This window comes from Rosa rugosa, chromosome 1, assembly GCF_958449725.1.
Source record: "Rosa rugosa chromosome 1, drRosRugo1.1, whole genome shotgun sequence".
Taxonomy (NCBI): Eukaryota; Viridiplantae; Streptophyta; class Magnoliopsida; order Rosales; family Rosaceae; genus Rosa; species Rosa rugosa.
The window spans coordinates 26,996,012-27,023,333 of record NC_084820.1 but is presented as its reverse complement, the minus strand read 5'-3'; the positions used below and the strand labels follow the sequence as shown (position 1 = coordinate 27,023,333).

At 42.7% G+C, this 27,322-nt stretch overlaps 3 protein-coding genes and 1 long non-coding RNA gene across 4 annotated transcripts in view; 2 read left to right on the top strand and 2 right to left on the bottom strand.

Annotated features, from left to right (window-relative positions):
• LOC133724471 (uncharacterized) overlaps positions 1-27,322 on the bottom strand; it is an 81,206-nt gene that overhangs the window by 37,445 nt on the left and 16,439 nt on the right. The gene's annotated exons all lie outside the window — the stretch shown is intronic.
• LOC133727431 (uncharacterized) lies at positions 10,153-12,115 on the top strand. Its single transcript, XR_009855178.1, has 3 exons — positions 10,153-10,770; positions 11,179-11,301; positions 11,534-12,115. It is a non-coding gene; the product is annotated as an uncharacterized LOC133727431 (long non-coding RNA).
• LOC133724472 (uncharacterized) overlaps positions 19,120-27,322 on the bottom strand; it is a 38,618-nt gene continuing 30,415 nt past the window's right edge. Inside the window, exon 3 of the mRNA XM_062151226.1 lies at positions 19,120-19,508. Within this exon, the coding sequence (XP_062007210.1) occupies positions 19,374-19,508 (135 nt within the window). The 3' untranslated portion in view covers positions 19,120-19,373. The remainder of the gene's footprint in view (positions 19,509-27,322) is intronic.
• On the top strand, positions 23,334-27,307 carry LOC133724470 (G-type lectin S-receptor-like serine/threonine-protein kinase LECRK3). The gene is made up of 2 exons (XM_062151222.1): positions 23,334-26,436; positions 26,930-27,307. Exon 1 carries the CDS (start codon positions 23,334-23,336, stop codon positions 25,644-25,646), a length of 2,313 nt encoding a protein of 770 aa, XP_062007206.1. The 3' UTR covers positions 25,647-26,436; positions 26,930-27,307.

Below are 27,322 nucleotides of genomic sequence, written 5' to 3'. Positions count from 1 at the left end.
AAAATCCAGTCTACGTCCCTTACACTCAAGAACTTCGCGGGGACTGTAACAAAGACCTTAGGGTTACTTTTCTTGCGCATCAAGGTTGGCCCTGCAGAGGGAGTTTATGCTTTCTTTGTGACAGATTATTATGCAGCCTATAGCGCTATTCTGGGCAGAGATTGGATCCACCGGAGCTATTGTGTTCCGTCAACTCTCCATCAAGAACTCGTTATGTGGAACAGGGAGACAAATAAAGCTGAGGTGATCAAAGCGGACCCTCGTCCATTCCCAGTTTACGCGAATTACGTAGATGCCAGGTATTACTTGGAGCATATTACTCCATTGCAGGTGAGTGGCATTGATAACAAGGGCCGCCCCACAGGGGTGACGGCCTCTGACTTAGCACAGTGGGGGCTCACGCTCCCAAAAGAAGGCTTGGAAAGGCCTGGCCACGCTGTGCCCAAACCCTTGAACGATTAATGGATTACGACCTTCCGGAGGAAGGGATAGAGGCCCTCCACTCGTTGTATGAACGGCTATCGTCATACTTAGTGGAAAGAGAGGCCTATGATCGAATCGCGACCTTAGAAACCGTCAATGAAGAACTCTCTGATCAGGAACACGAAGACGAGGTCGAAATTCAGCTAGCTCCGGCAGCGCTGGACGATACACCCCCTAAGGTCAGAGACCCTACCGAAAAGGTTAATCTTGGAACAACAGATGAGCCTATGGAAGTGGCTATCAGCGCCTACTTAGAGCCTAGCGAAAAGCAGAGGCTTATTGAGCTATTACTGGAGTTCAAAGACTGCTTTGCAGAGAAATATGAAGATATGCCCGGCCTGTCACCGGACTTGGTTTGCCATCAGCTGCCAACACTCCCTGACAAGAGGCCTGTGAAGCAAGAGCCGCGAAGAATGAATTCAGAAACCCAAGTCCTCGTCAAGGAGGAAGTCGAGAAAATGCATAAATCAGGCATTATCAGGGTGGCCAAATACAATCAGTGGCTATCCAATATAGTACCTGTTCGCAAGAAAAACGGCAAGATGAGGGTCTGCGTGGATTATAGAGATCTTAATCTCGCTACACCTAAAGATGTTTACCCCATGCCGGTGGCGGATATGTTGGTAGACGCTGTAGCAGGACACGAATTGCTATCCTTTATGGATGGCACCGCATGGTATCACCAAATTCCAGTCATCGAGGAGGATCGACATAAAACCGCGTTCAGATGCCCTGGGTTCGCGGGCGTTTTCGAGTATGTGGTTATGCCTTTTGGGCTGAAGAATGCTGGGGCCACTTATCAGAGAGCCATGAACCTGATCTTCCACGATATCCTGGGAAAGATTTTAGAGGTTTAGATCGATGATGTAGTGGTGAAGTCCAAGAAGAAAAGGGATCACATCACAGATCTCAGGAAAGTCTTCGAGCGCATGCGCCAACATAAACTTAAGATGAATCCTGCCAAATGCGTGTTTGGAGTTCAAGCAGGAGATTTCCTGGGGTTCATTGTCCATCAAAGGGGAATTGAGGTCCCTGAAGATAAAGCAAACGCAGTCATCAACGCTTCCCCTCAGCGAACGAAGAAGGAGCTACAACGCCTACTGGGTAAAATCAACTTCCTGCGACGTTTTATTTCTAACTCTGCAGGTAAGATCCAGCCCTTTTCTCCACTGCTGAAGTTGCAAGGACAGAAAGAGTTTGTCTGGGAATCTCAACATCAAGAGGCTTTCGACAAAATCAAGGCCTATTTAGCGAGTCCACCAGTGTTTGTTCCCCCTCGAGCTGGTTTTCCATTGAAGCTATATATTTCAGCAGCTGAGGCTTCCATTGGTAGCCTACTCGCCCAAGATGATGACGGAGGTGTCGAGCATGCCATCTTCTACCTCAGTCGAACACTCACGGATTGCGAGACAAGGTACACTCCTATGGAAAAGCTATGTCTCACGCTGTACTTCTCCGCGTGCAAGTTGCGACACTACATGTTATCCTTTACTACATGCATCATCGCTCAAACTGACCTGGTCAAGTACATGTTGTCGCGACCTATTCTGAGAGGACGCATTGGCAAGTGGGTACTGGCTCTATCCGAATTCTCGCTACAATACGTTCCACAGAAGGCGGTGAAGGGACAAGCTATCGCAGACTTTCTGGCCCATCACCCTATGTTGGATATTCCCCTAGTGAAGAAATTAGAGATAGCTACCGCTACCGCAATTCGACGAGATTTGGCGCGCATTCCAGAGTACGCCATATGGCATCAAGCTACAATCTCCTTGCAACCTTGGGTATTATTTTTTGATGGTTCCAGAACCGAAACATTAGCAGGGGCAGGGATTGTACTGGAAAATCCAGCAGGTGATCGTTTCTCTTATTCTTTCCAATTGGAGTTCAAGTGCACAAATAACCAAGCCGAGTACGAAGCCCTTATCATTGGATTAGAAGTGTTATTGGAATTGGGAATGAGGGACGTTCAAGTACGCGGTGACTCTCTGCTCGTGATAAATCAGCTCCAAGAGAAGTACAGGTGTGTAAGCTGTTTGCTCATTCCATATTTGAATCGCGCCATTGAGCTTCTGGATCAGTTTGATGACGCGGATTTGGAATACATTCCTCGCGAGCGCAATTTTGCGGCCAATGAGCTTGCTCAATTGGCTACAGGCATCACATTGAAATATGGGGTTCGCGAGCGCATTCTGAAGGTCGAACGCCGCACGTTGCCTTCATGGCTGGCGCGGCTCGACCCGCCGGACGATTCGGTCGTCGCAGTCTTGGAGCCTATTGACGTCGATTGGCGAATTCCGTTGATCAATTACCTCAAGCAACCAGACCCTACAACAGACAGGAAGATACGTTTTCTTGCCTTAAACTATTTCCTCAGGGGTGACGAGTTGCGACGACGAGGGGAAGATGGCATAGACTTCCGATGTGTCTACGGCCGCGAAGCAAAGCGATTAATGCGAGAAACACATGCCGGAGTATGTGGCGCCCATCAAGCAGGCCCTAAGATGCGTTGGCTTATCCGCAGACATGGGTATTATTGGCCCAACATTTTGAAGGAATGTATCACGTTCGCGAAAGGATGTCAAGAGTGCCAGGCACATGGTCCAGTGCAACATGTTCCCAACATTCCCATGCAGCCTATTATCAAGCCTTGGCCTGCACGAGGCTGGGCATTGGACTTGGTTGGGATGATTCACCCTCATTCTTCTCTCCAACACAAGTTCATCATTGTGGCCACTAATTTCTTTACCAAATGGGTCGAAGCTGAGCCTTTGAAAGAGGCTTCCGGTGCCACTATTCGCCAATTTATTTTTCAGAACATCATCTGCAGGTTTGGTATCCCTGAAGTGCTTGTCTCAGACAGGGGGGCAGCGTTCATGGGCGGTGAGGTCGAGAAGCTTGTCAACGACCTGGGCATCCAGTTCGTCCACAGTACACCATATTATGCTCAGTCCAACGGTCAAGCAGAGGCCAGTAACAAGATTATTATCACCATTATAAAGAAGATGCTTGCTGAAAACCCTCGCCTGTGGCACAATACGTTGTATGAGACTCTGTGGGCTTATCGCACCTCCAAGAGGAACCCTACTGCTACAACACCATACGCACTAATGTTTGGTCATGACGCAGTTTTACCCTTAGAACTCAACGTGCAATCTTTGCGCGTCCAGGATCAGCATCACTTGATCGGCGAAGATTATGTCCAAGCGATGTGGCAAGAGCATGAAGACTTGAGCGAGCAGCGCTTAGCGGCTTTGGATAACTTAGTGATGGAAAAACAGCGCATTGCCCGCGCCTATGATAAGAGGACGCGTGGCCGAAGTTACAAGGAAGGTGACCTTGTTTGGAAAGCAGTTCTGCCCTTTGGCGAGAAGTTGACCGGTCGCGGTAAATGGACTCCACGATGGGAAGGACCCTTTGTTGTTCACCGCCTTCACCTCAAAGATTTGGACGGCGACATCCATCGCAATCCCATCAACGAGCGTTTCCTGAAGAAATATTACCCTAGTGTTTGGGAATATGAGGACCCTCCAGATCCTCCTTCTTCCCAGACTGGGGGGCAACCATAGTCTTCCTCGGCTCCCATTATCCCTTCATATTCAGGCCTTTCCTGTGGCCTTTGTTTCATGGATTTGCTTCGCCTACGAAAACTAGGGGGGCAATACTCTATACATTTATTATGTAATGGCCTATGCATGAGGCCTTATTTAACAGTTTGTTTCGAATTCCTTGACAACAAGTGTTGAGAATTATATGTAATGGCCTAAGCATGAGGCCTTATTTTATAACAGTTTTTTGAAATGAAACAATACTCAGAAACTCTTTCATTCATAAAGTGGCTTTGCGGCCAGAAGCATTACAAATCGAGATAATTACATTTATGGTTTACAAGGCCAAAAGTGGCTTAATAATCATAAGAGTTCCAGATCTGCTGAAAATTTCTGGATCTTGTGATCTTGTGGTGACAAGGTGGCTGAGCTTTGGTCATGGACACTCTCCCTCTCTTCACCCACATGCCTCCTCTGATGTGAGTTGCAGCTGCTCTCATTTGTACTGGAGGCAGAAGGAAGGAAATAATCCATCCCAAACCGTCTAGTGGCTTATCGTCCGGGATGGAGGGGTTCTTCTAGGAGAAAGCGACTCACAACCACATCTACCTCCAGGGGAGTGACAGAAGTCTGACAGTCTGTTCCCGGAGGTAGGCTTCGGAAGAAGAACAGCCGGCCTCGAGTGGCCTTCCTCCCTTCTTCCGCCTGCTCCACGCGAGAAATCTGAGGAGAGGGATCCCTCAGAATCTGGTTCCGCCGCGTTAGGAGCGCCGCGTGTTCTTCAGCCCAATGGAAACCGGGGAATCCCATCCGGATTTCCAGAGACCAAAGACATGCGGATGGACCTGAGATTAGGCCATAAGACCTACCCAGGCATTGAGATTAAGCCATCAAACCTAAGGATTTGGGGTTGAGGCTGAGATCGTAAGGAGAAGATTTCAGAAACAAAAGGAAGCAAAGTAGGGTTTGTGAAACTATTACTGGGGAAGCCATATTTGCTTGAGTGTTTATTCTCCAAAGTACAGGTATTTATAGGACCAGCTTCAGTGGCCTTAACTGCGCAATGGGCAGTTGGAGGATTTTCAACGCCATCAATAAGAGTATCGTTGGAATTGAATGCAAAGATCTCGGAAATGAAGATAATTGAAAACGCGTGGGAAGCGGGGCAATTTTCAAGGAGGTAACCGCTTTGTTTCGAGATTATCTTTTCAAACAGTTTCAAAAGCAATAAAGGCAAGTTAAATGCTAAGCTGCCTGAAGGAAGGCAAGTTAAAGGCCTCGAGTGGCAAGTAATTTGAACATATATTTGGGCCAAGCAATGTGGGCTAAATATTTAAATTATTAATAATTATATTGTTCATACAAATATGGGCCTGATACTGGAATACTAGAGGCCCAAAAGTCTTCGGCCTGCATGGGTCAAGCGAAGAAAAAGCTCGTCCAGGCGAAAACTAGCATCCGCTGCGGCTTGTGCGGCTTGTTGGGCAGCTACTCGAGCTTGGGCTAGTTCTTGGGACAGCATCTCGAAGGCAGCAAGGGGTTGTTCTAATTGAGGCTCCGCATGGGCGAGCCTAGCAGTGACATCAGTCAACCGGGCCTGAAGAGCCTGAATCTGGGACCTCAGATGGTTCCTCTCGAGCGTCAGATCCCGGATAAGGTCAGCTTGGTCCCCCAAGAAATCACGCGCAGTGTCCGTTTGATGAGTAAGGGTCTGGTAGTGTGTTTCGGTCTGCCTGGCTTGAGCGCTCGCGACCGCCCTCTCATTGAGCCCTTGCGGGAGTTGCTGCAGCAGCTGGTCAACCTCTTGAAATTGATCTTCAGAGACAGCGCCCTCGCGGAGAAGCACTCTCAGATACTCCAAAACTCTCGTGGGCGCGCCAGGGATTAGAATATCAGGGCCCAATAGACGACGAAGACCTTCTCTGGCATCATCTACAACCCCAGGCGGGGTCACTTCAAGCACGCGAGCTAATCGTTCTAAGGTGGACGGAGTAGGTTGCTCAGCGATAGGGGCCTCAAGAGGCTCCGCGACAGGTATTGCTTCTGGCACTGGTTCAGGAAGTGCTCCTATTTCTTCGACTTCGATGACTTGGGGGGCATGAGGAACAGGTTCAGCAGGAACCTCATCCGCTATTTCTTCGACTACCGCTTCTACATTTGGACCCTAGAAAGAAACATCTTCAGAATAACCAAGTCAAGGGTAAAGATAAAACTTTTTGTTAAGAGAAGTACCTCTTCAGCTGGTAGCTCGCGGGAATCGGCTGTTGGTATTGGGGCAGTCTCACCAAAGGTTGGACCCGAGTCGGGCACTGCTGATTCCAGAAGGAGAATTGGTTGCTCGCGGGGAGTGTGGAGAAGCGGTAGCCTTTCTTCAAACTCAGGCGAGCTGTCATCTATGACTTGCGCCGAAACTACAACCAACTGCATGTTGCTTGCAGCATTGATTGCAGAGGGAGAGTCACCATTGGTTTCTTGGGCTGGCATGCCAGATACACCCTCGCCGGCAGCAGAGGAGCCTTCCCCAACTTGCCTCGAAAACCTACGACGAACCTGAAGCAGAGAAAACGTTATCATACATGGCAAACCAAAGTGTCAATGCTCACTTTAAAGAGGAATATTACCAGTCGATCAGCGATTGGTTCATCTGTTGCCCAAAGATCGGTCCGGAATTCAGCACGACTACGTTTGCGTGCTAAAGCAGCAGCAATCTATCAAACAAAGTCAAATTAGAATTTGAGAAGGCTGCCAAATTATACGTGCTAAGAAGGGAATCCTTACAGTTTGAGGATCATCATCATCAGAGGAAGAGTCCTCTACTTCAGGTTTGCTCAGCTTTGCTTTCTGTTTAGCGGCCGAGCCAGTGGCCGGAGGAACACCCGCGGCGCGATTGCTTGAAGGCGGTGCGCGCCCCTGCTGTGAACTTTGAGTTGAGAGTTTGAAGGTGAAAATGATCAAGGAAACAACGAATATGATAAAAAATTACCTCTGGAGGATGCTCGCGAATTACAATCCCAGCCTGAACCAAGCGTGGGGCTCGCGCGGGTCGCGGAGCCGGTTCAGGTGGTGGAGGTCTTTCTTCATTTTTATGGAAGCGAGCAAGTTCTTCAGTATCAGCATCGTAAGGATATCTCAGCTCTTCGAAGATGGCCGCGAAGAGTTCGTCATCTCTTTGCCTCCAGCAGTTAACAGAGACTTCCTTCCACCATTGATCATAATCTTCAGCGGTCCCATCCACGGGGACGATATTATCCGCCCAATCAGGGAGATCGACCAGTGCAAGCATGCTTTGTGCGGGCGGAGGTCCAGTTAAGGGGCCAATTCGGCGCCAAGAAGTGTTGTAATTCCAGGCATCATAGAGGGGAAATGGCACCAATTGGATAAGACCAAACTGGCGAGCAAAATGGTTGGGAGCATAAAGCTCTTAGGTGAGTTCGTCAACAGCGAGCCTAATGTCTGAACAAGAGATCGCGCGGCGAAAGGCCAAGCGCGCGCGATCGCTATAATCAGGTGCCCCAGGAAGAAACCCATTTTCAAGAGGAGCGGGGAATCTCCTATTAAGTACTAGATCGCAGTAGGGCATTTCGTGCAAGAGGTACAAGTATGAGAAACACCCAGAATATGGTGGAGAGATGTACCTCGCCTCGCGACAAAACCATTGACCAAGAAGGGCATCGGTTGGTGGTAGCAGAGGAATGTCGTCGCGGCGGAAGAATGGAAAGTAGGTTTGAATCCAGAAGTCAAGAATCCAAAAAGGGCCAGAAATGCTAGTCTCAAAAGGATGCATTGTGGCTTGGTATAAAGTGCGGTAGAGGGCACCCAACACTGGTTGTCCTAGCCCCACGTGGCGACCGTTGTAGAGGGCCATTGCTAGAAGAGTCCAAGCGCCAGTGGGCTTACATGCAGAAGTACAAAAAATGAACTTGCAGAGCCAATACTCCAGAAAAGCAATACCACCAGTCGCATTGCGCTCTTTGCGGTAATAAGCCAACCACCGCGGGTAGGAGCCGCTGTGAGTACTGCGACCAGTTTGGACCATGGTTGAGGTAAAGGTATCAGAATCGAATTGGCCATGCAGGTAGGGCTCGCCATCAATGGGCAATCTGGTAATGGTGAGGATATCCAACAATGTTATACTCATTTGGCCAAATCGAAAATCAAAGGTATTGGTAGCAGTGTGCCAAAAGCAAAGGAAGGCAGCGAGTGGGGAGCGATTTCCCTCGCGAGGAAGGCGAAAGCATAAATCGATAGTGTGGGTTATACCTGCCATATCCCAGCGAGCCAAATCTCGTGCTCTTACTTCACGGTACCAGGAAAGCTCATCTGGGCTAATTTTGGACGGCCAATGCCCTATTTTTGCCCGATGATTCTGCGCACCCCAACTGTTGAAATCTACAGGGGTCCTCCGGAGGACTTGAATGGGTCGACGAATGGGCAGGCTATAGAGGACGATGGCGTCATCGGGAATGGAATCTCGCGGTGTCGGACCCAGTCCGGCGTGATGATTTGAAAGCCTGAGAAGCAGAGGTCTCTGGACTGAGGTATGGGCGCGACAGCGGGCACCGATGTTGACTCCCCAGGTACGAGCGATGTTATCAGTGAGTTGTTCTTCCTGATCGATGATGACTTTCTTTGGGGGAGCCATTTCTGGGTTTCTGCAAAGTGGGTATGGAGCAAGAGTTTTTCTTGGTTTAAGAGACTGGAAGGGTTTCTGATGTGACAGGCCTAGAGTGGTTGCGGTATTTAAATAAAAGATTTTGTGAGGGAAACGATGCGACGAAAAGACGTTTTGCCAAGCGAATAGACGCAACCTTCATTAATTACATCGTTTCGATCATCAGACGTGTCGTTTTAGTCCCCTTCAATCAGTTACATTTTCTTGGGCCTGATATCGGGGCCTGGGGGGTAATGTTTGAGCCCAAAAGTAATTTTGGCAAGATCCTTTAGTGGATTTAGCACAGTGGGCCAATACCTGCGGCCCAAAAATAAGCCTACTCAGGTTTGGGTTACAGCTTCACTCATTCCGTGATCCATGAGGAAAACGAAACCTTATTGGAGTCGGGTAGCGGGGATTGAATAGGAAACTTCAATCAATATCCCTTCTGTGACAAGGAACAGTCGAAATCCTTGGTATATATACCAGGTTTCAAGGACGAATAAAAGATATCTCTCAAATCAATCAATCCCAGCGATTACAAAGCCTCCCCGGAGCAAACCTTCAACCTCGTTGAAACCCGGTGACCACCCGCCAGTCCTAGTCTCTCCAAGAGCCGACTGTCAGCATCACCAGATCAACCCGGCGACCGTACTTCCAGTCCCAGTCTCCCTAGGAGCCAACTGCGAGCGCAACCGCCACTGTTACTACCAGCGAAGCAAGGGTAACGCCCTCGCAACCCAGCGAAACTAAAGTCACGCTTTAGCGCAACCCGTGCTTTCTCCAAACTTCCCAGTGATTGCTCTGCTTAGTCTATAATACTAAGTATCGATTCGGTGACGCCAAGAGATCACACCCAAAGTCCTTATCCGTAAGGCAGAAAGTCCTTTTCCGGAAGGCTAGAGAAGAACCTTGTGGCGAGGTTGGTGCTCTCCTCGTCTACAACGCTTGAAGAAGAAGTCAGGTCAAGGGACTACCCCGACGACTGCACCCCACGGTGCTGGCACGCCTGCGCACACGCTCAAAAGAGACAGTTTGCAAGCCAACTGGTTTTTGCGCCAAACAAGATCCAATCTGCATTAATGCACAACTCAGATGAAAGCTTTTAGCATCGAACCAACCAGATTTGATTTCTCGGGTTCTAGAAACGTCCGATGTCAATAGCAACGATTTATAGAGGATGAATGTGTCATGACCTAATTGCAACTAGAATTACAATGTAAAATAAAATAGACTATATGAAGCAGATAGAGTTGGAGGATTAGAAAAATCTCCACCCGACTTTAAGGACATTCAAATTGGGGGTGAGGCTATTTGAACCTACAAATCAATCAGTTCACTAATTTCTGCACATTTTGATTCCAACCAAACTTGTAGGGAAAGAAAGAATAAAACTTTTTGTTTCCCATCCCTACCTCTAAACCATGAGGCCATGTTCTAGGTAAACCATGAGGCCATGTTCTAGGTACCTATGTGTTCTGAACCAAAACGGTGCATTTAATCAGTAGCTAAGGTCATGGCCTTTTTTATTATTATTATTTGAAAGAAAAAAAAGAAACGTTATGTTCAAATGTGAAAAGATCTAAACAAATTTCATTAAAAAACATAAAAACAAAAAATCTTTGAAGGACTACCTGAATCTGTGAGGATTCAAATGGAATCACCTTTAAATTTGTGCTCGCTATTTGGCCATACCCTATCTAGGATGATGGCTGTTTGATATTCGACAGCAGGCAAACATTAAAGGGAAAATTTCGCAAATAGTACACCAAGTAAAGGCCACTAATAATTCTTATACATAAAGTTCCAAACCAAACATTTCGGTACACGAAATCTGAAACTCGACCCACTATCAGTACACAACGTCAATTTTTGACACAAAAATGTCCATTATGCCCTCAGTTCTTTTTTTTTTTAATAATTTTTTTTCTGTTATTTTTTTTTTCCTTCGTTTTTATCTCTTTCTTCCTTCTTCCGGGCTAACTCCCTCGCTTCCAACGCCGCCTTCCTCACCTCCACGCTCACTCCCTCGCTTCCAACACCGCCCTTGCCCTCCAATTGAACGCCCATTCCTCCACCCGAGAACAGGTTCTGCTCTAAATTTAGTAGCTGGATTTTTGAATTTGATTGTGATTCTTGTGTACAACTCTGAATTGTTGCATATCTTGTTCAAAGTTTGGATCTTTCTTATCTGGGCGTGTTGCTTTTTATTTGAATTAGGAGGTTTCTCTATCTGGGTCTTTGATTTTGAAGCAGGAGTTAGATTTTCCCATTGTTTTTCTCTCTCTCTCACTTCTTCTCACTCTAAAAACTCTCACACTCTTTCTCTCTCTACGAGACAAATTGTGGTGTAGCTGTGGCTATTGCAAATTGTGTTAAAGTTCAGGGATTTTTCCTTGTTTTTGGTCCTGGTTGAGTTTCATGGTTGTAGGTTATCAGTGCCTTTTTATGTTTCCTTTGTTGATATAGTTCATGTTTATTTGTACTTGTGGATAGGTCCAGTTGAGAGAGGTGACATTGCAGGAGAAAAATGCTGCATATGAAAAGGCTATATCAAACTGTGAAAGTAAAATACAGGAGAAGATTGAGGAAGCGGAGTTACTTAGGAGGAAGTTAGAGGTGAGATTTATGGTCCTACAGCTTATATTTGTAACTCAGCCAATATTTAGTCATGTGAAAAGTTCCCATGATGCTTGGAACTGTGTATCTGATTAGTGTGCCTTCTTCTAGTGATTGTAATTTGTAATTTAGAAGTTTAGACTTGAAAAGAAATATGTCTTATAATGTTGAGGATATGCGTTGTAGTTAAGTTTTAAGTCAATTTGTTGAAATTGATGAATATTGTTATCAGGAATTAGAGGACACTGAAAAGAATTTGAGAGATGAGCTGGAAAATGCACCAACAGCATTGGATACCAGTCGATCTCGCGGATCAGATGAAGCTGTTGGCAACTCCAAAACATCAGTTGAAACTGGAGATGACATGGAATCATCAAAGAAAGCTATACTAGACAAGTTAGAGGAGAGGAAAAGAGAATTGGTTCATTGCTCTTTCTTTTGATCATAAAATTTTCTCACATCTTGTTCTTTTTTCAGAGTGCGTGTGCACCTGTGTTAACTTATTTTGGTGGCTGAGAAGTTAATAGAGGTGGGTGAGATCGGGCTCCTTCTCACATGAAAACAGAGGTGGGTTTCGTGGAGCCGGAAGAAGGAAGAAGAAAGAGATAAAAACGAAGGAAAAAAAAATAACAGAAAAAAAAAATTTAAAAAAAAAAAAAAGAACTGAGGGCATAATGGATATTTTGGTGTCACAAATTGACGTCGTGTACTGATAGTGGGTCGAGTTTCAGATTTCGTGTACCGAAATGTTTGGTTAGGAACTTTATGTATAAGAATTATTAGTGGCCTTTACTTGGTGTACTGTTTGTGAAATTTTCCCAACATTAGGGAAAAACTATATCAACTAAATGGTTTTTGGTGAAATAAATGGAAAAATAGAAAACATTCAACATATGTTGATGTCCTGCTTCTAGCAAGGTGGTTTGGAAAAGGGATTATAAGGTGTGGTAAGTTATAAGATGCTTTCATCACAAATAGATTGGTTTGAGCCTTGGAAACTGCAAGAGCCACAAGGTTATCCAACGTTAACGATGATAACGCCTTGAAGTTCAGATTCCTTAAAAACCAGGTCTACAAGAGGTCAATACAGAAGTTGCATCAACCATTGAAATTTAATGGGAAAAAAAAAAAAAAAAAACAAGAACAAGGAAGACATTGCAGATAATTTTGTTCACTAAGAAAACGTGTAAATTGTTTAAGGAAAAAGGAAATTAACAGAGAGAGAGAGAGGGTAATGTTGTAGAGAGAATGGAGATTCAAGTGTATTATTCATCTCCCAAAGGAGTGTATTTATAGGAGTACATTTGTAGTGTGAATGCTCAAAGAGAAAACCAATTTTGTGACATTCTTCTCTTGGTTGATTGAGGACTGCAGCTCCACATGGTGGCTGCAATGATCATAATTGCCATGCTTGTTGCCCTTTGGCATAAAGTATGTCACATAAGTCTCTATACCTACATTATACACTCAAGTACCATATTTATACACTCAAGTACCTATTACATGATATAGACAATTATACTATGACTCATACTATGACTCATACAACATGACTCATACAATATGACTCATATATACTACAACACTCCCCCTTGGATATTTCATGTCAATAGTATTGTCTAGGCCTTGCACTTCTAAGTTGCCTCGTTAAAAACCTTGCCAAGTAATAAAACCCTGTGGGAAAAAACAACCTTGGTCGAAGGAGAAAAAGAGTACAACGCGCGTTGAGTGTGGAGTATGTTTCTGGATACTCCTCTTTGTGCCGCTCAAAACTCGGCGGTGACACTTCATCTGTTGCCTCGTTAAAACCTTACTCGAGTGTAAAACCATGTGGGACAAAAACAAGCTCGAGGAGGAAAAAGAGTACAACACGTCCTTCACTCTTCGAGATCGATCATGTAGACATCATAACTCCCCCTGATGTCGATATCTCTCCCTGATTGCTTCAATCATGGGAGTTCGGATAACCTTTCCAATCCGATGCTTTTCACATGTTTCTCGAAGGTGGATTTATGTAACGACTTTTAGTGAATAAGTCCGCTACATTATCCTCTGATTGGATTTGATTCATTTCAATCTTTGAGGAAGTCTGTTGTTGCTGATTATGCTTGGTGTTGTCGCTTTTGATATAGCCTTGCTTCATTTGTTTCAAAAAAATGAGCAGCATTATCCTAAATTCTTGTAGGCTCATCTGTGGTAGACTTTCAAACCACAACTATTCGAACATGCGTAACCATGGATCCAATCCATATACATTCACGAACCACTTCGTGAAAAGCAATAATCTCTGCATCGTTCGAAGGTATAGCGACTAAGGTCTATTCTGTTGACTTCTAAGATATCGCGGTCTTTACCCATGGTGAACACTTAACCAGTTTTGGGAAGACCTTTGTATGGGTTATGAGATACTCAACATCAGCAAAACCTTCCAAAACACTTATGTTGTTTTGGGGTAGGGATAGAAAACGCAGGCCAGCGTTGGTGGCGTTTCTGTTTGTAGGGATAGAATAAGCCCATATCGATCATACATCTCAAGTATCTAAATATATCTTTTTCATCCATTCAAATGGTGTTGCGTTGGCGCAGAGCTTTAGCTAATAAATTTATGGTAAAATGAGATGTTCAGTCTTGTGTATTGAGCTAAGTATAATAATGTGCTTATTATACTTAAGTAAGGCACTACTGCCTCTAGCACATCTTCGTCATCATCCTTTGTACGAAGAGGATCTTTTTTTCAGGATCAAGACTATGGACGATCATGGAGGTGCTTGAAGGCTTGACCTTGTCAAAAATGCCTAAGCTTTTATTAGCACGATGCTCAAGTTCCAAACCGAGGTATAATCGTGTTCTCCAAAAAATCCTTCATCTCAAACTCGAATTTTAAGTGTTCAGCGGTTTCCCTTAGCTCTTTAAGGGCTTCTAATGAAGATCATGTCCAACATGAACCGCGATAGAATCCGAAACTTGTTTATGAAAACGCGAGGGCATATCCCTTCCCAATCAAGTAGTCACTTTAGTGAGCGTTTCAAACTTTATTGCAAACGTGCTCCGTGGTCTAGAGCCACTTGACTTGGGTAAATTGAGTTCATCATGAACTTTCATATATATTCCGTATCTAGATCCCCATAAAGATACGTAGCGACCACATTTATAAGCTGCATGTTCAGTTATTCGGGAACTACCAAACTGACAGGGTAGTGGAGTGCAAAGACATCCATTACAAGAGAATATGTCTCATCGTAGTCAATTCCAGGGCATTTTTGTGAGAAGCCTTGCGCCATAAGGCGAGATTGTCATCTCATTTTCTCAACAAGCTTTCTAACGAAGACCTATTAATCAATAGGTTTTATGTAAGGAGGTGTTGGCATTACTGGCTCAAAGACCTTCCTCTTCGTTTAGAGAATCCATCTTAACCTGGATCGCATCTTTCCATTTAGGCCAAATTTCTCTATGTTGGTATTCATGCTTCAACAGAGTGTGGTTCGATATCATCGTACTCAACAAACTCATGTGCAACAAAATGCGCAACTACAACATCAATTATGATGGAGTTTCTATCCCACGTCTCATGTACACTAGTGTAATTTTCATAGAGCTCTATATTCTCAGGAACAGGTTCTGACGTTTGAGGCTTCCCCCAACGATAACCATAATCCGGAAGATACTCATGAGACGGATGTTGAGTGTGATCCAAGGATTGGTTTGTGCCAAAGTATCCTTCGAATCCACTGGCCTCCCATGCATCTTAGCTGGAGCCATGGCCTGTAACGCCAGAGTGCCACTCTCTATGGCATTGGCGCCTTGCCTACCTCTGTGTAGGGTGGCGCTACGTCCTCTTGTAGGGACGTCCTTCCTTGCAGGCATATTTGCAGCAAATGTGTGTGTTCTCGTCACTTTAATAGGGATCAAGATGAGACATAGTGGGGACAGACCACGACAATTCCTGTCATTCCTGCTGAACATTCATGTTCTTATCTCCCCCTAACAACGGGGAGACTGTCTCATCCAAAGTGATATTTTAAGGAGATCGCCTTGCAAGGGCATTAAGTGGCGGACGATTTGTTGGAGTCTCAAATCCAACTGAGTTGCTCACTCGTTTTGAAGGACCTATCATAGTGTGTTATGGCGGCGCAATTGGCACATAAATGGCTCACTCGAATGTGCGTAAGTACAAAATACTTGTACTCAGCCACTAGCTGTAACGCAGAGATATATTGAGTGGCGGTAGGTCGGAGATGATTTAGCATAGTTGTATGCGATATTGCATCACCCCAAGTGGTTTATAAGGAGATTTGGTGCGCATCACCAATGTCCAAACTATCATCGTAGTTATTTCCACGAGACCATTTGGGGGTGTATATGGGAATGTGATATCCAACATCTCCCATTGCAATAACCATCGAAACTCTTCGATGTAAACTCTCTAGCATAGTCAAACCCGATTGACTGAATAGGATGATCCGGGGAGTGAGCCCGTTGTCATATGATATGTGCTAGGAGTATAGCATAAGCAGCTTTTACAGATGGACAATGGCACAACACGTGACTAGCGTGTTTGCGTGTCAACCAACAACATGAGATATTTAAACGTCCGCCAGTTGTTTGAATGGGTCCACAAATATCAATTTGGATTCTTTGCAAGAATGGTATTTAGTGTCCTTTGCATAGGATGGTCTCGATCCTACTTTTGCTAAAAAGCAAGCTTTGCAAAATGAATGATATCCGTGTGTTTTAATATATGGATCATCATATCATGACCTGGATGCTCCAACCGGTCGTGCCAAAGCTTATATGTGTCAAAATCCCATAAGTCATCTCTTTATGACATGGTTTGATTTAATGACTCGAATAGTGGTTGCATGCAACCCACTAGAGCGACACATAAGTTCCTCTAATACTCGTTTATGTCCGTAGTCATTAGAAGTGATGCAAAGGAACTCTTGTCCATTCTCACCATGTGTTTTCACATGAAAACCATTGGCTCTTTATATCTTTCAAATAATAAAGTTCGGATTTTAACACATGTCCATGACATTGAATAATAATGCGACACTTTATTAATAGCCAATGATTACATCAAAGTTTTCCAAAGTCTATTCCAAAATCAAACTTTAGACAAATTGTAGTCTCTCAATCCGTTTGGTAACTCCAATAAAATATGACCAGGTAAGTAGAGAGATGTTGGTGGAGCGAGACTCGCTTAAATATCCCGATCTCAATTACTTCCTAGACATCATATTTCATTGGGTGCGCCACTGAGAAAGAGTTAATACAATTGTCTTTTATTCACTAAGGCACATTTGCCGTTTTTGGAAAATAGAAAAGACTATTCTAATCAAAGTCTGCGGCATCCTTGTGCTCTTTATTTGCAGCTTGGAAGTCTTCAGTGGTGAGAGTGATATCTTCACCATCTTTATCTTCAGCAAGATTGATTTCTTGCTCTCTCAATTGCCTATACTCCTTGTAGCTTGCAGCTAGTTGGGTACTTGCATGGTATTGCTTGAACCAGTGCTCAATTGATCTACATCGATGACACATGTCATTGTGGTTAGCTCTCTTTATTTGAGGTGCAGGTTGTGCACGTTGTGGATATTCCCTAGGAGGGTTGCTGCTACTACCATATCTCATGGTGCGACCTCCATGGCTGGTGTTGCCATATCCACCTCTCCCACGTGTGGCGTTGCCATCCAGTGTGCCCGCTCTATAGTTGCGGTTTCCTTCCTTATTGGGGCGGTTATATGGACTCGTTCGTCCTCCATATCCCCTGTTATTAGGGTACCGCTCCTTGCACCATCTTTTGGGTGCAATATAATTCGCCTCATGAACGCTCTTGGTTTTGATGGGCCTTGAATTATAATTCTTTACGAGGATGTTGTCATGCTTTTCAGCTACCGACAAAACATTTATGAGCTCATTAAACCTCGTAAGTCGTCTAGCATTGAAGTCAGTGCGATGTTGCTTTGACAGTATAAATGCTGCGACAGGGAAGGTGGAGAGAGTCTTCTCAATTAGCTCTTCTTCTGTGAGAGGTTTTCCACAAAACCTCAACATGGCTTTGAGGCGAAGAGCTTCTGAATTGTATTCAGAAACAGACTTGAAGTCGGAGAAGCGTATATCATTCCACTGAATCTTCAAGTCAGGGAGGAGGGTATCTTGGATATTGCTAAAGCGCTCTTCTAGCGCTACCCATAGCTCTCTTGCATTCTTGATCGACATATACTCCAACCTGAGTGCTTTATCCATATGACGTCGCATCAAGATAACTGCTTGAGCATCCTTTGTGGGCATTCGTTGGAACATAAGTCCCTGGCGAAGTGCCTGGATTATGGGCAATATCTCCCTCGAAGTAAGGTGGTTCTCAACATCGGTTACCCAGCTATAGTAATCTGAGCCTGTTGAGTCAAGCATAGGAAAATCGAGTCCAGGTCCATTCGACATCCTGAGAATAAGAAAAGAAGATATATTAGTTTCGGAGTTAAACTTTCACGAAAACTAAAATAATAAGATTTCCGAGCTATGCTACCAAGAAATCAACTTCCAAGAATATTTAGATTAGACCGAAACAATGATGTTTATATGGTCATAAATCGATGCTTACGGACACTCTTAGTCCGAAGTCTTATGAACACTCTTAGTTCATTGATTACGAACGCTCTTAGTTCGTATAGCGTGAATCCCCATGATTCCGCTTTATATAGTCATACATTGATGCTTACGGACGCTCTTAGTCCGAAGTCTTATGAACACTCTTAGTTCATTGATTATGAACGCTCTTAGTTCGTATAGCGTGAATCCCCACGATTCCGCTTTCTAATTGCAAGTTCCCGAGAAAAAGAAACATAGGAAAAAGGTAAAACTCAAAAGCGGGAACTTTTAGTAAGAAATACCTCGAAATAGTCCTTGGCCTTTATGTACCCCACAGTCCGCAGTTTCCGGAAAATCGTTCGGAAAATGGTCGGAAAGTTGGCAGGAAAGTGGTCCGGAAAGTCGCCGGAAAAGTGCCGGGAAGTAGCCAGAAAAGTGCCGAAAAGTCGCTGGAAAAGTGCCGGAAAGTCGCAGGAAAAGTGCCCGGCAGGTGGCTCGGCAGCTGCTGTGCAGAACCAGGAAGCGGTTCAATTTTTCCGGTGGCCGGTTCAGGTGGTTTTCAGCCGGTTCTGGCTGTTCCAAGGCCGGTTCTGGGCTTTTTAGAACAAGGGCTTTGATATGTGGTAGGGTTTGGAGGTTTTTTTTTAGGTTTGGAAAAATGACTTCAATTGGATATAAACTTCCTCTACTCTTTGTCGATTTTCAATTCTAATTCTATAGCAACATCGTGCTGATAAGGTGTTTAAGGAAAACGGAAATTAACAGAAAGAGAGAGAGGGTAATGTTGCAGAGAGAATGGAGATTCAAGTGTATTATTCATCTCCCAAAAGAGTGTATTTATAGGAGTACATTTGTAGTGTGAATGCTCAAAGAGAAAACCAATTTTGTGACATTCTTCTCTTGGTTGATTGAGGGCTGCAGCTCCACATGGTGGCTGCAATGATCATAATTGCCATGCTTGTTGCCCTTTGGCATAAAGTATGTCACATAAGTCTCTATACCTACATTATACACTCAAGTACCATATTTATATACTCAAGTACCTATTACATGATATAGACATTTATACCATGACTCATACTATGACTCATACAACATGACTCATACAATATGACTCATATATACTACAACATAAATTACTTTTTCTTGAACTGAGTAAGATGCATAGTGTAGTAAGGTATTATAAAATCTATCTAACACCGGTACACAAGCTAAAGGAATAAAATTAGAATATCATGAAGAATGAATTATGAAGACAATAATATTTGAGACAGTTAAAATGTAATCATATTATTAACCGATTACGTTTAGGCATAATTGTCTTTTATAAAGAAATAACTATTTGTAGTAAACGGGGAACAGAATACAAATTTTGAAGCATCTAAACCATCAGTGGGGAAACTATTCTAAGTATGACTTGGTTAGATGCTAACATCAAGCTTCACAAGTTCAAATCCAATTCAAAGATCATATTTACATCTCTCACTCTATGCGCTGCACTTTGAAGCTTTATCCAGAATGTCAAAAACACTTTGTAGAGCCATCTCCTCTACAATAACAACCTTGTCTCTTGATTTAGAGCCACATCCAATAGAAACCTGCCTTCTTTTTACACCTAAAACCTGTAATTTGAGAAGAATATATGAAGTTTTCACATGTGACAGCATGACTAGACCAAATAAAGAACCAAATATTTTATTGAAAATTTACTAGAAAACTATATTATGATGCAATCATGATAATAAACATCAGACTCTAGAAATTTTAAGCCTCATTCTGTACCACCCATTACAGAAATTATTGATATTCTCTTGATAAGAAACAGATATGAATGTCTCATCAAACTTTCTTCAATATCTGTTTTGTCTTTATAGGGGAAAATATAAAGTTATGCATGTATTTGTGTAAGTCTGTGTATTGTGTGTGTGTGTGTGTGTGTGTGGGATCTAGTATGTATTTTTAAGCAAAACCATACTTTACGTCGCTTAAACTTACAAATGGTTTCTAGCTAATTTTGGAGGAGTAATACTCAATGACCTGGGAAGTGAACTCTATTCTTAGGAACAAAGAGAAAACCATCTACATTGTTGCCATTCTTAGTCACACTAAACATGATCTTAAGGGGACTTGACTACAATCAACATTCTGAAACATAATGAAAGACAAGAGCTTCCATCCACCCATGTGCCTTTGCAAAATCGCATCCAAGGAGTTTATTTCACCATTCAAAAGACCACTTAGCCCACTTACATCTATTGCTAGTTCAATGCTTATCCCCTTTGCACGTATCAAATCACTTTCCCAACAAAGCTTGCTTACAGGTACTAGAGCTTTCCGACTAAAAACCACTTTTCTTGAATAGGAGAACAATTACTCTTCAAACTTGGGAAGTAATATTTCACTATTTCTTAACCAAGCCCTTTGCCCGTTTCCACCATAAACTTAGCCTGCATATCTTTATCTATAAAACCTATCCTTAAACTAAGGGTCATGAGCATCCTATTGCACTGCATATGTGTCAACAAGTACACAACCTCCCTATTAGCCATCATTATTCCTCTAAACATGTAACGATAATTTTGAAGCCTCTGGATTGTGCTGAGATTTATAATTACAAGAAGTCAAAACAAACTCATACTTTCGCTTAAGCTTTCATCACAAAAGGACCAGCATTCTGGTAGTGCATTTCAATCCTACCACTCTCCCCGTCTCAGTTGCTAAATATCAATATAAAATACAAATGGCACATACAACAGATATGTATAGAGATCAAATTCAGGAGATCTGAAACTATCAGAAAGTAACACAATTCTTGAAAACAAAACTCTTGACAAGATGCACTTCAAATGACAAGCAATATATAAAAGTTCTCAACTAAGTTTCCACCTCTCTTAACCCTTGCCACTCATTACAAACTACAAAGATACGACACAAGCACCCCATGGTATATTGACGTGCTTACAAGGAATAAAGGCTCCCAGTAAAACCCATGATTAAAGGACACAGAATCTAGAGAAGATCATAACTTACAGCTACTTTCGTCCAAGAATATAACACATCAACTAACATTCCTTATTGCCTATGGACAGTCTTTCCAATTCATACGTAATAAGATATATTTAACATGAATTTGATAGTTTACTACAGCTTTACCATTTGAGTGGTGTGTGTCTAATACTAAGGCTACCAAACCAAGTTCAACAAGTGTAGAATATGAGATAATAGTCCAGGTGAAATGTGGACACCAGAACAAAATTAGGTATTCAACGAATTTTTACAAGCCGATCGCACAATGTCTAAGGTATCAACATGCCTGAGAACCAGGCCATTAGTTGATGTATTACCAGGGAAAATTTACTAAACCGATGGTTTAACTTACTAAATCGATGTAATAACTGTTATACCAAGCAAAATTATTTCTCCAAAATTATTTGGGGCCGTGATGAATATGATGGTGTATCTACAATTATCCCACTGAGTTTTGACTGATTCAATTATCAAAGTGCAACACTTCAGATATTTTGCATTGCTGCATTTACACAATCCTCCCTGAATTGTTATTCATTCTACTTCGATTCCGAGTAACGGTGTGTGGCCATATACACTCATAGACATCAAAGCAGCAACAACAACAACAACACAGTGAGGAGTTCTAAACACCTAATATATGTTCACATAAACTTCGAATTAGAAATTACCCTCATCCAAGTGTTCAGTTAATTTCAAGTGCTTACATCCCACATTGGAACCCTAATAAGTCAGTATTTTTAATGGAGGAACAAAACCAACATGAATCAAATTCGCTTGCAAAAGATGGGTGAACTTGAAAATTTGAATCAGAGGAAAGCAATACTGACCACTTCACGCGCCGCCGAACTGCGGTCGCCGATAAGCGCTGATGACGCGTCGGACAGTTGCCTGCGTTTTCCCGGTAAAGATTGTCTGTCTGTCACTCCCTTTCTGTCCAGATTTTCCAGTTGGTCTCTGTTTTGACTTTTGATCAACATTTTACAGTTTTATGGCCATGATTGACAACAAAAATAATAACAACGGCCAGGATTCATGCTGACTGGGCCGAGAAGGCATGCTCCGAGCAGGGGTGGCTAAATAGTAAGAACTGTAAATTAATCCGTTCGTTTCGAGCCTTCTTTAATTTTTTTTTTTCTTGATGGAAAAACCACAATATTAGTCAAAGTAATATGATGTCACACTCTTTTTAGAGCAAGACAATAAGATATATCTTTCAAGTAACTTTGACTGCTCTCTAACACAAATTAATCAGTAACTTTATCAAACGTGTCATAATAGATAAACCCAAACTGAACCAACAAAAAGAAGAAAAATGTAATTGGGTAGGATATGATGACCATTTTAGTTCCTATTATTGCTTACCGTGGCTTCAAGAAGTTGTGCATAGAATGGTTATAAACGTATAATTTAGACTTGCCCTATGCTCAAGGTTGAAGCGCAACTCCTACTAGAACTAAAGAATGTTTGAATTATAATTTCTAGATAGGAAGAGAAAATTGCTTCGTTGGTGATGCATGTAAGTACCGGAAATAAAGAGATGTTTGGGAAGTGAAACAGAGAGTAGAGCTAGAGAGTACGTAGAGATTAAAATGTGAGTTTGTGCATGTGCATGGTTCAAAATTTTAGATAGATGTCAGAACGTACAATCCAGAGTCTTCAAAACCATTGTTACACATTGGTGCAACGGGATGCACATGGGGGTTAGTTTAAGGCTAGGTTTGATGAATAAAGATAAACCCGCCGGACACGGCAGTTAAGTGAATTAACAAATCATCAATTCATTTGTTCCTATATAATTGTATTCTCACAGTATTAACAAATCATCAATACAATATTGTCTTTCATACCAAATTTAATAGTGTGGACCTTGGAAGATTGTTGACTTGGCTAACCATTAGGGCACCTGTGTGCTTATTAGGGCAAAATGGAGGAGATAGTTAAGAATCAATGTATAATTATTTCTTGGGAATACAAAGTCTTTGATGACAGGTCCACTCGGTTTGGTGCATCCTTTGAATGTAAACTGTATGCAAATGATGTGAAATTCCGGGTATGCATGGTATCATTAATTTGTTTTGAAAATCTAATGCAGTCCTGTCAATTCAAGGAATGAAAATAAAATTGGAAAATTTAACAGAGGAAGAAAAGTCTAGAGTACAATCTTCGTCAAGGCAAGACAAAGTGGTCTGAATTCACTTTCAACTGCACTGGAAATTTCATTCTCTGCGTAATGTAGACGTCTGTTCATGTTTTAAGAAATAATGGAATGTTGACTTGGCTAACACAACTTGCAATTTGGGAGGACCTTGGAGGCTAGACTATTAAAAATTTGGAATACTTTGACTTGGTTTACTTCCAATCAATCTTATATCTTATATAAAAGCAAAAGAAAGGAGAAAAAAATCAAAAAACATTGCATGGCTTTTCTTGTAGGCTGTCTTCTTGCCTTTGCAGTTATCCTGAATGCTGAAGCAAAAGCGGTGCCATCTAATATAAGCACTGACTCTTCTTTAACACCCACTTCCAACCCCTCGTGGTTGTCAAGCTCCGGTCTGTATGCCTTCGGCTTTTATGAGCAAGGAAATGGCTATGCTGTGGGGATAGTGCTTGCTGGAGTTCCTGAAAAGACTGTAGTCTGGACTGCAAACCGCGATGACCCCTTGGTCTCCAACAATGCCACCTTGCTCTTTACATCTGGCGGGCTTTCGTTGCAATCGACTCAAGGGGAAACACCTGTGACGACCACTACTCAGTCTGCTTTCTCTGCTTCAATGCTTGACTCGGGTAACTTTGTACTATACAACTCCGATCAGGAAATAGTATGGCAAAGTTTTGACTATCCAACTGATACCATTTTGCCAAAACAGCGTTTGAAAGCAGGGGCAGAGCTGTACTCTGCTAAATCCAAAACTAATAGCTCAAAAGGCATTTTCCGTCTCAGTATGCAGACTGATGGAAACCTTGTTCAGTACCCGGTAGCTACTCTGGATGCTTACTATGCATCTAACACGCCAGGAAGTGGAGACAATGTGACACTAAACTTGGATGTTGATGGCCATCTCTACTTACTCAACAACACTGGTTTCACTATACAAAATATTACGAATGGAGCTACTGATGAAGGCAAATCTTATCTTCTGAGACTTGATGTAGATGGAATTCTTCGCTTGTATTCGTATATTTTGAAGCACAATGGCAACTGGTCAGTTGAGTGGTTATCTACAAGAGATAAGTGTGACCCTTTAGGTCTATGCGGATTTAATAGTTATTGTGTCTTAATGGATATGGAAGCTGAATGCAAATGCCTTCCAGGATTTGAGCCTATCACCCCTGGGGATCAGACTTCAGGCTGTGGGAGGAATATGGTTGCAGATGTTTGTAAGTCAGAGAATGAAAACTTCACATACATAATGGAAGAACAGCCCGACACAAGATGGAATGATGTTGCATACATGACTTGGTCATCATCAGACAAAGAAGAATGCAACAAGGCCTGCTTGGAGGATTGCAACTGTGAAGCCGCACTTTTCGCAGATGGAAGCTGCAAAAAGCAGAGGCTTCCTTTGAGTCATGGAAGAAGAAGGTATGACACTTCAAACTCAGTTTTCATCAAGGTTGGTAAATCTAAACCTCCAGCTACAGATAATATCCATTCAAAGGGAAACAAGAAAGAAGGTGGAGTTGCAGTCCTTATTGTTGGGGTTTCATTTACTGCTTTTGGGTCCATTTTGTTGCTGATCTCTGTAATTATGTTTTGGAAACATAATGTTTGGGCTTATAAAAGAATGAATAAGCTCAATGGTGATGTTGAATGGAATGAGGATGTGGCTCCACAACCATATGCTTATGAACAACTAGAGAAGATGACTGATAATTTCAAGGAGGAGGTCGGTAGAGGAGCTTCTGCAATAGTTTATAAAGGGGTGATGTTGAGTAGTCAAAAGCTAGTTGCTGTGAAGAAACTAGAGAAAGTTGCAGCTGAAGGAGCAAAAGAATTCCAGACTGAGATGAAAGTTATTGGCAGAACCCATCACCGGAGTTTAGTACGTTTGCTTGGGTATTGCCATGATGGACCAAAGAAGCTTTTGGTGTATGAGTACATGAGCAATGGTTCACTTGCAGATATTCTCTTCACACCTGAGAGGAAACCTCATTGGGAAGAAAGAATGGGAATTGCTCGAAACATAGCACGAGGGTTTCTTTATCTGCATGAAGAGTGTGATACACAGATCATCCACTGTGACATAAAGCCTCAAAACATATTGATGGATGAGTACATGTGCCCCAAAATCTCTGACTTTGGTTTGGCAAAGCTGCTTCAGCCAGAGCAGACCAGAACCACTACCGGCATTAGAGGGACTAAAGGGTATGTTGCGCCTGAGTGGCATAGGAAAATGCCTATAACAGTTAAAGCAGATGTTTATAGCTTTGGAATTGTGCTGTTGGAGATTGTGTGCTGTCGAAGGAATGTGGACTGGAGTGTTCCCGAGGAGGAAGCTATCTTGGATGAATTGGTCTACCATTACTTTGAGAGTGGTGAGCTCAGTAAATTGCTTGGGGATGAAGAGATAAACAGAAGGCAATTTGAAAGGGTGATTAAAGTGGGACTTTGGTGCATCCAGGATGAGCCATCGCTTCGTCCTTCAATGAAGAAGGTTCTGCTTATGTTGGAAGGGACTGTAGACATCCCAACCCCTCCGAATCCAAGTTCTTTTCTCAATACCATCTAAATTGTGTTTGAACCTCAAGTACTGATCTAATCAAGAAACCAATTGAGCCTCGCCTGTTGCATAATGATTTCACTCATGCTTCACTGACAGTATGTAATCATCTTGTATTCATGATGTTTTTGTTGTTCCATTTCCATTGTAACACAACTCTCATTTGCGAAATTGTAAGTTTATAAAAATGTGACTTCCTTTTCTTTCTTTCTATGCTGCAGTTGTCTACTTTTCTTTGATCATTGTAAGACCTGCTTTTGTGTATAATCCCAAAGTGTCTGCAATTATTTCCATACCAATCTTGTATGCATCAAAATATCTTCAACCCATTCCATAGATATCTGCAGATCACAAATTTGCAGCTGCATTTGGTTCAACATGCAACGCACACAAACTAGAATGTTTTGGTCTGAAAATGGAGATTCATCTGAGGCATTGCTAGATTGTTTCCATAGGAGAGATGAAGTTAGCTAAGCCATGCCAAGTCAACATTCCGATATGGAACCTATACACAAGTCAAGACTCCGTAGAAGTTGAAAATGCTGCACTTGAAAGTGATGGAAGTGAAAATCACTTTGTCTTGCCTTGACAGAGATGGTCCAGACTTTTGTTCCTCTGTTAAAGTTTAGAATACAATTTTGGATTCAAAGGACAAACCAGACCGAGTGGACTTGTCATCATAGACTTTGCATTCAAGTAATAATGTGTCAAGTCTTTTGCCCCAAGCATACGGTGCACAGCCTAATCTTATGCAGAACACTAAGCATACAGTGTTCCAAGTACAGATCTGGAAAAGGCGGTACTCTCTCTCTCTCTCTCTCTCTCTCTCTCTGCTAATTATGGTTGATTTGGATCAACTCTCTCCCCCATCCTCTTGTTTCCTTTTCTGTACATAGTTATATACTACATACGCCCACCATCACCTTCTCTGTAGGAAAGATCCAAAACCCAATTCAATTCAAAGTGTAAGTCTAGATATTCAATAGGCTAAACCAACCCAACTTGATTGATGCTTCAATATATTTGAGTAAATACACAGCAGACCAATGAAAATGAAGAATCTGGAAAAAAAAAAAAAAAAAAAAGAAGGGAGAAGGAAGAACAATAGAGAGGAATTTCTTTGGGTTTGGTTTGCAACCACATTAAATATTCGATCATTAACAAACCAAGAACAATTGGGAGAGCAATGAAAGACTTGCAAACTCTCGCTCGACATCGCGGATTTTAGAGTAATTTTCTTCTATATATTTCCTCAATTGATGCTGTTCTTCCTTCCTCGATCACTTTCTCAGTGTAGGTAATGACGGAGGCCTCCCGAGCAAGGCCGTCGGGTCCGATCTATGGCAGCAAAGACTGATTCGTATTCGAAGCCATTTCCGAATTTGCCCCAATTATGGGTTTCATTCTTTTGGCAATAGTCTGGAGAAGATGATGGGAGAGTTGGGAGAAAGAAGACAACGAAGAGAGCTTGAGGAAGAAGAAGAAATTGAGTGAAGGGACGAGAATACCCCTCAAAGTTTGTCACCTAGCAAACGCCGTAACGGCAAACAGTGTTTTAGGTGCTAATGTTGAGTCGGTGTCCGAACTTCAGGTACCAAAGTATTATTTTTTTTTGTCAGATACTAAAGTTACTAATGTATCTATAGTCAGGTACCGTTTGCATTTTTTTCCCTATACTATATGCA